Source organism: Apteryx rowi, unplaced genomic scaffold (assembly GCF_003343035.1).
Source record: "Apteryx rowi isolate R43461 unplaced genomic scaffold, aptRow1 scaffold_120, whole genome shotgun sequence".
Classification (NCBI taxonomy): Eukaryota; Metazoa; Chordata; class Aves; order Apterygiformes; family Apterygidae; genus Apteryx; species Apteryx rowi.
The window spans coordinates 1106399-1119235 of record NW_020447420.1 but is presented as its reverse complement, the minus strand read 5'-3'; the positions used below and the strand labels follow the sequence as shown (position 1 = coordinate 1119235).

Here is a 12837-nt window from a genome sequence, read left to right as displayed (position 1 = left end):
ACAAATTAGGTCTCAGRTACACACTGATATTTATCAGCACAATCCAAATTTGCTTCAGCCACAGCTGCAGGATTGCCAGGGTTGTGACCTGCCACTCTAGGAGTTTAGCTGCAGGCAAACGCTGTCCGTGCCTCCCAAACGGGGCCAGGAAGGAGCGGTGACCTGGCTGGAGGATGGGTCGGGCACCGCAGCTCAGCCTGTTATCACAGAGGTCAGCGTCTGCAGCGTTCGGGGCGTGACTGCCGGAGCCGAGTGCTTTTGATTACTCTATCAGTGGAGTGATCAGAGTCTATATTTGTAGAATTTCTTTTAAAAAGCACAAAATAGGACTGTAGGGATAGCATGCCCTGGCAAGAAAGAACCAATGGCTCCCAGTGGTATCAAAATGTAACTAGGTACTATCAAAAAGTACCTATGGTTCACACTCTCGGACAGATTTTATTACACTTATGCTTTTGCAGTGTAGAGATGCTGTGGATACTAAATATTAAGTATTTATCTGGAGGGTGACAGGGAGAGTTGGTGATACATATTTACTGATGTAATGATCTGTTGAATTCTTTTGGAAGAACAAACTCTTGGCTGCCGCAGATTTCATCAGCAATCGCTGAACGCTGTTCTTCTCCCGTCATTACCCCTTCCCGCTTGCGTGTTCTTAGTCAAGTCACTGTCTTCCTTGTCCGTCTCTCGGGCGAGTTTTGCTGTACGTGGGATGGCATGATCCTGAGCAGAAACCTCCCTAGCGAGCAGGCAGCTCGAAGCTCGGGACGCTCGTCTTTATAGTGCCCCAAGAGAAGGAATCGAGAGCGTAACCGTAACGGGTAATTGGCAGTTAACAAAGGGAACGGCAGCCTCTGCGATGCTTGATAAGTACCCGACTGCTTGATTTTCAGCTATGTCTCGCACCAGTTTTGCTGCTAAAGGTACAGTTTTGCGCTTGTAAATATATTAACACCTCTGGGTTTGTAGCCGCTTTTCATCATGCAAATACTTGCAGTGGTAAAACCGAGCCCACAAAGTTGGGCTTTATCTGAAAATCCAGCCTTGAGCAGCTAGGTTTCGGGCTCAGGCTCCTGGTGACACGCTGGTGCGTGCGGCCCCGGAGCTGGCCCTGGCCGTCCCCAGCCCTGGTGTCCCAGGAAGGAGGGGGCTGGCCCGCCGGAGAGGCCGCAGGCGCTGCGGCAGGAGACGGGGCMCGTGCCCAAACAAAGCGAGCCGCAAAGCCCCGGAGAGTCGGGGAGCACGGCTTCAAACTCCCAACGCAGCCCGGTCACAGCGGGGGGCAGCCTGACCGAAGAACCACCATCGCTGCTGGAAGGATGCTGAGAGGTTCTGGCAGAGGTGACCTTTACGATCTGAGGGTTTTTATGTGCTCGTTTTCACGTGACCATTTGTAAATTCATTTCAAATTTCATATTAAATAAGTGTTCAGCATAATTCTAAAAGGACAAAATAAGTCTCCCTGAAATCTGCCGGCCTCTTCCAGATTYGCTAAAGATGCTCCCAAAGTCATTATTTTAGGTCAGCACGAAAGACTTTTAGTGTGACATCCCAGAATGATGCATTTTGGGGAACTCTTAACAGCAGATCAGTATCTGTTGAATTTTAAATGGAAAAAAGTTATTTCAGTAGCATAAAGGAAAGAAACTCACTGTATTTCACAAGTTTTGTCTGTGATTTTTATCAGCATAGTGATATATGTTTGTAGCAGAGTTTACATCAAAAATTATTCCTGGATCTTCCTTGAATGAATTATTGCAAAGAAAGAGAGGCTGAGTAAAGATAAGCTGTTGGAGTTTTGCAATATATTTTGTTTCCCTGTTTTTATCTCTTGTAACACAAATATGCTCCATCTAGTCTTTCAAAAGTGTCCTGCAACATGTAACAGTGGTTATACAGTTATAGTGAGTGAAAACACAGTGTATTTTTTATTGAAGTGTCTGCTTTCTGTAGACATTAGCAATTAGGGCTATAATAAAGTTGAGTGCTGCTTTGSTAGACTGCCTTGTTATATTTTTGAAGAGAGGTAAAGGGTTTACAGGAGCATCCAAATATGATCTTTCTTTTTAGGTTAGGCAAGGGTACTTTGTGAAAGGAATTTGGTCACTGTGTAACTGAAGGTTTATGCAAAAATGGTTCTAATGTACATGATAATCAACACAGCTAAATATTTGATAGGCTCTTACTGTATTCTGGGGAGTAAAGAGATTTCAGAGTTTTTACTGGTACTTGTCTGCAGCAGTGTARAAATAGAAATTGCATATAAATGTAGTGGAGTTCCTAAAGCTTATTTTCTATTGAAGTTCTATCTGAAAAGACAGGTTCAAGCAGTGAAGCTTTAGCGACATTTGTGTGAGTGTTAAAGGACTTGACGACTTCAAGGCTCACATTTTTTGAATATTTACAGATGGACTTGGAGCCATTCTAGTAGAAGCTGAAGCTTCCCTTTATTGTAAGTTAACAGAACTTAGAGTTGCATTTAGTGAAAATGGAAAGTGAAAATGGAATGCTTTGGCATCTAATTTGCCATTAGTATGGGTATTGTAGGCAGGAACGGCTGATGATTTTTGTTTGCCCTTGTAGTAGGCCAGGGTTAACATTTGAATTTTTATTTGTAAATTAAATCAGACTCTTTGAATTTAGACAGAGAGAAGAGGTAATGGCCTTACTACCTAAATCAAATGCCATTAGAACCTGAAAACACTGTATATAAACTGCTTGTTTAAATCAGGTTCAGTCTGATTATCACAAAAGATTCTGAACATTTCGAATCTTGAAAGGAAGCATCCTATCATTGAGAAATAAGATTTAAACCTTAATAAAGTAGTTGTCATTTTTATAGCTGAAAAGAGCTTTGTATCTCAATTAAGTGTACATAATACAAATTCTTAAGGAAGCAACATAATAGGTTTAATACAATTATATCCCTTTGCAATAGTGTAATTTAAAGGAAATCTGATTCTGTTAATGTCTCTTACATTAYTTGGACAAGGGAGAAACTTCAGTGTCACTGAGCAGTGCATTTTTTACAAAGTGCACTGTGGACAAAGTGTGCGTTGTGATTGATGCGTTCGCTGCTGTCCCTCCGAAGGGCTGGGGTTACCAGGTTGCCTCGGCATCTGCACCACGGGAGCACTGAGCCGGCACTGATGCTCTGAGAGCGACTGGCAGATTTCAAGGTACCACTTTTAGTGCCACTGAGAATTATCAGTTGGGTAAACTTAGTTTCTAAAATACGGGCTTTTTTTTTTTTCCCTGATTGTGTGTGTTTGATGAGAGCTGCAGAAATCAAGTTTATGTGATAATTTACTTGAAACTGAAGAAATGTTCTCTATCCTTGGGTGTTTTGGGTTTTTTGGTTTTGGTTTTGTTTTTGTTTTTTTTAATAAAGCAGATACATCTCAATTTCTAGGTCAAAATATCCTTAGTATTAAGGTAGTTTAAGCAAAGGTGTTCTATAGGTCACAGAATACATTGGTAACTTCAGTTTATAATTAAATTGCCTGCTTTGCACCCTGCAGCTTAAGATTTCCTTTAAATTCTTATTCCATTGTTGCACTGGGGCTTAACAGAATGTTAACCTGGTAATAGGCACAGGGCCTCCCCATTATATGTCTCGCTATCGAGCGGTTCTGCATGACTAGTTAAAAAAGATGGCAAGAAGATTAATGAAAGCAGCCTAGTACAGAAGGGGGTAGGTACCTTTGCAAGACTTCTAGTGAGGAGATATTAGAGCTGAACCAGAGCTTGGCTTTTTCTTTATCCTGTGACCTTTGAACCTGCCTTACTGTCGAAAGCTGCCAGCAGAGCCGACGTTTTGATTGATGTTGCTACACGAGTCAGTCTTTCCCATTGAATTCCACATCTGCAGGAAAATAGCTTTTCTAGCAGTATTCATACTGGCTGTAAGTGATAGCCAAAGTGATGGCTGAAATGCTTTTATGTAGTTTTCATTTAAAGCTAAAGGTATTTGATGTTTTAATTCAGTATCAAGTTCCTCCGGATTATGTACATTGGGTAATACTACCTTAATTAATTCATTATTGGATTATGAAAGGACCAAAAGCATAGAGAGTGTTTTAGGAAGGTGTGGATTCTTGCTGCGAAGGTAGCTGAAATAAAGATGTAGCCCGTTGGATCGTAGTCCTGCAGCAGAGCTGGGGGAAACGGGGCACAGTTACCCATGTGCTCTGTGAATGATCAGCTGTTTACACAAAATGTTTTGCGGTGGTTCCTAATATTAATGCTCTCACCATGGATAACACAGTATATGAAATAATAGAAGAAGTACATGCTGGATAGAAGACTAATCCCAGGTCCTGATCAAAGGTTAGGAAACAGATTCATCAGAGAAAATGATGCAGACTCCGGTTTTGACCAAAAGAAATTTTGAAGTATACAACAGAAAGAAGTGAGTCCAAATGCATGTGGATGTGTTGTTTGCAGAGTGGTTAAATGCCTCAAAGAGAAGGTGCGAAGTCGCAGATGGCGCTTGATTTTGTTGTATTTTTCCATTTTCTACGGTAGGCTAAGGACTGCGCCCAGGTTAGTGACTCCCGGAGCAGCCGTCCTGCGCATGCCCCGTGCCGTAGGGCAGAAACCGGCACTGCTTTTCCTGTAGCACCGGAGAGCTTGGCCGATTCGACCGTGTAGGTTCGGCATTAATTTGTAAGGTTTCGTCCACCAGAGAAAGCGGTTGGCAGCGAACGTGTCTGCCCAGCTGGAAGAGCGGCCAGCTTGGTCAAGGCGTTGCCGTTCGCCTCGGCTGGCGGGGAGGCGAGAGCAGCTCCGGCCCGAGCGCCGCGCACAACTTAGCCGAAACTTATTAAATACATCTGCGAGTCAATAGCCTTTTCATAAAAGTACTCTGGAGCACAATCAGGAGTGTGCATTGCCTCATCCTTTTAACAAATATGTTTTGTAGCCCTATTAAAAGGGGTCTTCATCTATCCTGTCAAAGCTAGTCTGCTGGGGTTTTTTAGTTTAATTACACTATCCAATTAAAACTCCGTGCTGCATTTTGATGCGCTTCTCCTTGGGCTTGAGTGGAGATGACATTTACAAGGCTCGCCTTCCGAGCAGACAATGCCGTGATTGATGAGGTGCAGGCGCCGGGAAGGAGGCGATTGCCATGTGGAAACACTGCTTAGTGCATTTTGATTTATTTATCATCTCCTTCCAAAACAAGGTTGCTGGGGAAGAGGTTTGGGGCAACCCTGGGTTCCACCTCGATTTTCACCATTCTTGAAAAAATCTTTATTAGTTTTCTGCCTTTGATAATAATTCAATGAAGAAATAAAAGGCTTTGAAACAAGATTCCAGATGTGTGAATAGTTACCGTAATTTGACATTAAACTGGTCGTACGCAGCACTTTCTTAATTGCAACTCTGCTTTCAGGACATCTGGAAACGAGGCCTCCACTAATAGCAATGTTTTATTATAAGCCTATGGTAGCATATAAAGATCTGAGTTGTGGGAAAAGCGTTCTTGAAATACGCTGCTCCCCGGAAGAATGGAACAGGCCAGTAAAACTGCAGCTTTTCTGTAACTCTGCCCGGTGTGTCACCCTTGCATCTGCGTCGTTTGTTCCTGCCTCGACGCTGCCTGTGTCAAAGGGGTGCGTCAGGTTTGCAGCTCCCCGCGTCAGTACGAGTTTCCCGTTGACGTCGGTGGGGTCAGGATTTCATCCGTAGCTTCTGCTGCAGTCGCTACTTCTGAGGTACAGATCAGCTCTAAAAATGCACCCGCCTGTCTTGGGAAAATATCCATTACACAAAATGGGCTTAACCCCACGTTTTACACTCAGTGCAATATCCCCAACAGATCTGTATCGCTGATGGGGCTCAGGACTATATCCCTGCTAGATCTAGCTGCTGCTGTGATGCACCTAAAACTCGTAGCATCACCCTAGGCGCGTAAGAGAAGTAAATGTGTCTGTTTTATAAAGAAAGATTTTTGCAACAATGGAAAGGGGACGGGGGCTAATGAGCAGATGCACGGATGGGGCTGCCGGAGGCGGGTGTCGGGGTCCGGATGCCTCCGTTACCGCGAGTTTTGTGGGCAAGGTGCCCAGGGAAGGGGCTGTGCCCCAGCGCTCCTGTCCGTCCTTTTCTCGTGGTTTGGGCCCTTTTGTCCACCAGTCTCAAACAACAAGAAAATCGATTCTCTAAATGAGTGGTTTTCTGCAAGAAACTTTTCCTCCCGTTATTTATGTGTTTTCTTGTTCATTAGAGGTTTGTGAAGGTTGTTGTTTTGATGCTAATGCAATACTTGCATTTTTGTGGGACCTTCAGGCCCTATTCCAGGGTCACAGCATCCTTTTTTGAAGTATCATATATGGATTCAAAACAGCAGAGTTCCTCCCCTGAGTTTTTAGATTAAATATAACACTGGTTGATGAAGAGATGTTACATCATTTCATTCAGAAAGTTTTAAGTAAATTTACCTTTATTTTATTTTCATGATTCTTAACCTGTTTACTAGTGTATTTTTAACTCTTTACAATCCCTTCAGAGTCTGTGAAAAGAGAATTCAAGATTTAGTCCTGTTGAAGTAACACCTTTTGAAATGGTGAAAAGCCACGGTAATGTCAAATGATGACCATAAGTGTTTTGTTCTTCAGAGAGGTCTTTCTCTAGCTATTCATTGCACTAATATCTCTTAATTGTTGACTTCTGCCTTATGGCCCTGTAATGACAAAGCAATCATCAAGGAATATTGAAAAATTAACATAAATTTGCATTTCCCTGTGTTTGTTTTCTGTTTTGTCCAATTCATGAATATTCTTTTCATCCTTCATCTAATTAGTGATTTAATTCAATGGTACTATTTTAAAGAGTGGCATTGGCAAAAGAGAAAGAGCCTTTTCATACAGTCTGAGTTTGCGGGGAGATGGGGAAAGGAAGAAGAACAAACATTTCTAGTTTTGGCAGATTTAGTAAAAAAGCATTCTCTTTTATTGTGCAAAGTCATATACTCCCATTGTGTTCCAGGCAAGAGTGTATTTTTTTAGACTAGGTCTCTGCTAAAAAGAGTTTGCTACTGTGATTAAAAAGTGCAAATTTGCTTTCACCTGTACAAATTGAAGTATGATGGACTTTAAAAATCTTTTATATTTTTTACCAAGATGGTAGTTTGCAGCAATTTGCAAAAGATTTTCCAATTCTGGGGACTCTAATTCAGCAGGATTTCTCCCCTGCTGCCAGTAAACCCAGTGAAACAGTGGCGTGTCGGGGGGTTGAAGCACAGTATGCAGATTGCTGTTTGCATGAACACGGTCTCACTGAACATTGTAGGAAAGGCAGACAGGAAAAATGTGGGCAGTAGACATGCRTGCGGCTGTGCTGCTGGATTTGGAAAGATTATTTTTTATGCCATAACTAGCCTCTTTCTTCTCTTTTTTGGCAGTAATAAAAATTAGGAGACATGCCAAACAATTGAATTTAAAACATAATGCTGAGGGGTAAATGAGCTGTCCTCTTTTTCTGTGTTTTAGCATCTTGCCCTTCCGCCTGAGTCTTTTGTACGCTTTTCTTCAGGTGTAACCCACACAGGGACTCGCTAGCATTCGAAGGTTAGAAAAGATTGATCAAAAACAGAGCTAAGGTCAAAGGGCGCCTGCAATAGATCTCTCTGGCAGTAGAGGATCGAGGGACTTGGGAAGCAGCAGCTGAACAAGACCGAGGTAGGTCTAAGCCAGGGTGCCGTTCTCCTGATGGCGGGTGACGTCGGGCAGCCTGGAGCAGCCGAACCAAGGGGGTAATCGGATAGACGAGTCAGCTGTTTAGATTTGTTGAACTCACGTTATAGGTTGCACATACATCATGACGAAAACTTGTTATAACAGATGAGTTTCTAGAATTGCACTTGCTTTCCAAAAATGTTATAGCAGCTAAATATACATATTTTCCAGTTGTATGGCTGATAAATGCTGATTGCAAAATATTAAAATTTCCCCGTGTTCAGTTAACTCTTGACATCAGGTACCAGACACCAGTGCCCTCCTCTTCAGCAGCTCACGTTAAATATACACTTTTCGGTGGCCTCTTTATGAGGCAGTGAAAGACAACACTGATGTCTGCTGGAGTTGAACACTTGCCTTTCAAACAAACTGAAGGACAACAAACCATTAATCATGTAGAAGCGATTGTAACAAAGCCATTCGTACAAGATCTGCTTTTATTCTAATTCTAACATCAGGTATGGTAGAAACCACTTGAGCTACTGTTGTTTGTTACCAAATATTCTTATACGAAAATACAAAAACATTGAAGTTCCTATTGATCTCTGAATTGTCAAGGGTGGTGTTCTATTGGAAAGAGGTACATCACATATTTAAGCACTCTTGGAAATGGAAATCAATCTCACAATTCATAAATTCCATCTGGCTAGAATAGTAGCAGAACAAAGTGCCAGTTATGTTTTCAATGAACTAATATTTCACGCAGTAAATAGTATAATGTGGACATGGGAGCACATAAACATAATACTATAACGGGGCTTTCTAAAGAAAAGTCTTTTTAGCTTCTTTCCAGTAAATCACCGGTCAGAGTGTATAATGCCATTACGTAGCCTGCACCGCAGACCGTGCGCAACTGCGGCACGCACTGCACATTAGGGCTTTATATCAGAGTTTGGAGGCAGTTTTATTTTGCCGTGTGACTCCTGAGGTTCGTTTCGGGAGCGCAAGTCCGTGTCCGAGCCAGCAGCTCGCCCAAAAGGTGGGAGCCAGAGCAGCTTGCAGAGCGGAGGGGCTGGGAGCCTGTCCGCTGCCGCGGCCGTGCCGGTGGCATCTCGGCGATGCCGGGAGCCTCCCCGGCGGCACCGCGGAGCTGGGCGTATCGGCAGAGACCCGTGAGCTCTGCCTACAGCCGCAGCGTTCGTCAGAACTCGTATTGGCATCTATTGCTCTAATTGGTACTGAAAGAGCTGACTCGTTACAATCCTGAAACAAGCGCTTGAAATAAAGTTGCTTCTGCTTCCGTCAGCTGTATAAATGCTTTGGCCGGGAAGAAGGAATAAATCACTGGGTTAAAAGATGGGGATACCGAGGAAGGTTTCTTCGTCAGGCACAACGAAGCCCATGATCTCACTTAATTTTCTCACTGCTGTTCCCTTCTGTGATTCTGTGCCTTCCCTCCCCTCGCCATGTATTGCAGGACGGCGGAGCTCTGGAGGAAGCACGCTGTTGGCGTGCTGAGGTTTTGTTCTTTCTGCATCTGACGCGGGTTGTGTTTCTCCTCCCGGCGTGGAAGCAGTGCTGCAGAGCAAGGCGCCGTCCGCCGTTCGGGCGGAGGGTCTGTGCCGGTGCCGCTGACCTCGCTGAGCGGGCTGGCACGCGTTTTGGGGGGAAGAGGGAGAAAGACCCCAAGGGAGATGGGCCTGGGGTGAGCCCAGAGCCCGTACGCAGCCTGTGGTAGATGGTTTAGACAGACGTGCGCCTCTGGGGCCCTGCCTGCGCGTCTGCTGCGGGCGGCTGACGGTCTGGGCCCTCTCGGAGGAGCGTCCAGAATGGCTGAAATGGGTCTTGATGCCCGCGCTCACGAATCACCAAAGAAACATCCAAAAACAGTTAAAAAAAAAAAAACTTTTGGAATCCGCTGGACCATATTTTCTGCAATTTTTATTTTAATTTTCAGTAATCGGTTTGTGTAGCTGTATTCAATATTAACATGTTCAAGGGGAAATGTCGGAGCGGATGGTTTCCAGCGCTGCGCCGTGTCTGCAGGAGCGGTGCACCGGCCCTTGCGGCACGGCAGAGTCAGCCCTGCGCCGTAGCCAGGCACGGAGGGATTGCCATCCCGGTTAGCTCGCGGCTAAGAGTGCCAGCGTCGTTAGTACCACCGAGGCAGCATGCGTCAAATGATTTTAAAAGTTTTTTTTGTTTTGTTTTGTTTCAACTCTTAGCCAATTTTTCAATATAGAATTTATATTCTGGATTAGGGTGTCATAATGGTGTTTAGTTAACATGCCACAATAAAATACTAAGGTCTCCAATTTTCTGGCTACAGATCTGGAGCATACATCGGTCTCTTTTTGGAAATCTGGAAAAATAGATAATGTAAATAAGACTTCAGATTAGCCTTCAGGAAAGAGGTGAATTTACAGTAATATGGTTGTTACTTTATGGATTATTAACTTTGCCCTTTGAACTGAATAAATTATGTGAAAACTGATGGAAAAGCATAATATGCAGAATATGCTTAATTTTAATTTTGAAACCATGAATGTCCATAGAAGTAGAGGATATTTTGCCTTCCTACATGTTTTGCATATAGACCTTTATGTTAAAGCTGTCCCTCCTGTCCTGCATGCGTTACTTGTAAAGGTCCCTAGTGTCTGTGCCGTTCTCCAAGGCAGCCACGAAGGTTTCCCTAGCTGTCATCAGATCATGTCCCTTTAATCACTTAAAACCTCCATTTGGGACTGAGCAGCAGTGAAGCCCACCAGCTAGGTACTACACAAATGAGAATAATGGTTATGCTTTAATTTTGATTGTTCTGCTTGTAGCAAGTGAGAWTCCTGGGTCTGAATATCTTTTTCATAGTATCAGTGTTGCATCTTTTACATCTTACAATGACATTTTCCCTTGCCTTAAGCACCTGGGTGGGTTTGGGTGTTGTGTTGGGGAGAGGTTTTTGGAGTGATAATTCTGGGGTTAATTGGCCTTTTATTTTAAATATAACGCTTATCTTCTACATGTGATGATYATACAGTGAATAGTTACATAAAGTAGTTCTAATGTGGTAGTTTGACTGAAATATAGTCTTGGGCTGAATGGGAGCTAACTAGCCATTTGATAGATTTTTGCATTTCCTGCAGTGGGGATGTGATGGGAAAATGAACTTCACTGAACAGAGTTCAGCTGCTCCTGTAAGCCACCACTTGCCTTAAATTGAAATGACATGAGAAGCCTGTCAGCGTTTCATTACTTCCTTCTGTTGTGCTGATGGTATGCTAAGATCACCATCTGTGTTTTTCTTCTGTCAGGCACACAGGCGCTGCCGAAACTTTAGAGGAATATTCTGAACGTTTTTTCTTATCTTCACAGGTCATGCAATATTTAAACTTACATATCTAAGCAATCATGACTACAAACACCTTTACTTTGAATCAGATGCTGCTACCGTCAATGAAATTGTACTGAAGGTGAGTATTAAACTTTAACGKGACCCAAAATTCCGGGTGTTGTTGCCACTTGTTCGACACGAAGGTGTTGGAGAGGAGCAGGGAACGTACGCGTGTGCGCTGCCTCAGGAGCACCAAGGTGCTTTTAATTCAAGCGAGTCTGAGATCCGCGGGGGCCGCGGGCGCTCCGGCAGCACGGAGGCCAGGCGGCACGGACCGGGCAGCGGCGGTCCGGCCGGCCCACGGAAACCCGGAGCGGAAACCGCGGGAGCATCCCGAGCAGCCAGCTGTCCCCGGGAGAGGGGCCCGCGGGGGCCGGTGCCTGCCGGCGGCGCAGACGGCCCCTTCCCGATGGATTCCCGGGGCTGCCGGGGGAGCGAGCGGAAGGAGTTGAGCAGGGGAACATTTAAACACAAATTCCATTACGCTTCAGCGTCTCCTGTAGCCCGCGTTAATGTTATACGGAGATATCAGGAGGACTCTGGTGAAATTATCAGCCCGTCTGTGGCACTGAAATAATTTTCATGGCCACAGATGGATGCCGGGTTGGTGACTTCAACAGCGGATCAAGCAGAGGGTCGGCGTCTCGTCAGGGCACCACCTCTCTCCTTTCTTCTTACATATGCGCTTTCCAAATGCATGGCTTCATACAAAACAAAAATACTGTTTTTCACACCCTGATATTTTACAAGAATGCTTYATCAAACCTCTTCCCGGTCTTATAGCTCAATACCTACACAGACTGATTTACTGTCTGAAACACATTATCATAGTACTGTTGGAAGATTAAGCTTAATTTTTTGCRATCTGATATTTTGTAGCAATTCAAAATTTAAAAAATAGTAATTTTTTGCGTGCCATCCCTTATGCTTACTTTTACTTTCCATGTGAAACTCACAGGATTGCTGAATAACTGACATGATAAAATATTTTGATGAATACTGTAGAAGGTGAATGTATATATTTTTGTACTTAATTCATGAACTGTTAGGCAAAATGTTTTTGCCCCTACTTTTGGCTCAGATAAACTATTATAATCCAGAACACTTGACAAATTTGAAACCCTTCATAAAAGAAGACTAGAGAGATAGATTTGCTATGAATAACACAAATATTCAAGAGAAAAATATTACTGAACGGTACTTTTTTTCTTAATTTTTCAAATTGTTTATATAGAACATTTTCTGGTTTTGTGCATAAGTTACCAGTTTATTTCCAATTCCATCAGCATTAGGAGATGCAGAGAAATCAGACTTTTCAAATTAGGCTTTTTACATGATCAAGTGAGAAAGACTGAGGCTTTATTGACCATGAAAATTCCCTATATTTTTATGCCTTAAGCTGTAATATGCAATGAAAGTGAAACACTCTACAGTGCATAAAATTGTGCAAGTTTTAAGCCACAGAATATTAACCAGCTAATGGTGGACCAAAGGGCATTTTTATCTTTTTGATTCTTGCATTAACCTTCCATTAAAATTATCTATATGATTATCACAAAGCACTGGAGATAATAAATTTAGGGAATAGCAGGCTTGTTAAATATCATTTAAAAATGCTTTCATCAAGTAAAAAGTGCCAAAACACGGGGAAACTCTGAGACGAGCTGAGTATGCAAACATCATAATGAAAGAATTATTTTTATTAAAGCTGATAAAATCCTTTATTGAAGCCCATTACTGTATTAGACCAGCACGGTGGGTCGCCAG

At 43.2% G+C, this 12837-nt stretch overlaps 1 protein-coding gene and 1 long non-coding RNA gene across 5 annotated transcripts in view; both read left to right on the top strand.

Annotated features, from left to right (window-relative positions):
* MAPKAP1 (mitogen-activated protein kinase associated protein 1) overlaps positions 1-12837 on the top strand; it is a 115066-nt gene that overhangs the window by 100135 nt on the left and 2094 nt on the right. For 3 of the 4 annotated variants that reach the window (XM_026090592.1, XM_026090582.1, XM_026090590.1), the window contains one exon: positions 11052-11149. In XM_026090592.1, coding sequence (XP_025946377.1) covers positions 11052-11149 — 98 coding nt within the window. Of the gene's footprint in view, positions 1-10822; positions 10953-11051; positions 11150-12837 lie in introns of those variants that run through there. The other variant, XR_003257641.1, reaches the window with a different exon arrangement.
* LOC112977834 lies at positions 1106-10808 on the top strand. The gene is made up of 3 exons (XR_003257649.1): positions 1106-3179; positions 4268-4411; positions 4528-10808. It is a non-coding gene; the product is annotated as an uncharacterized LOC112977834 (long non-coding RNA).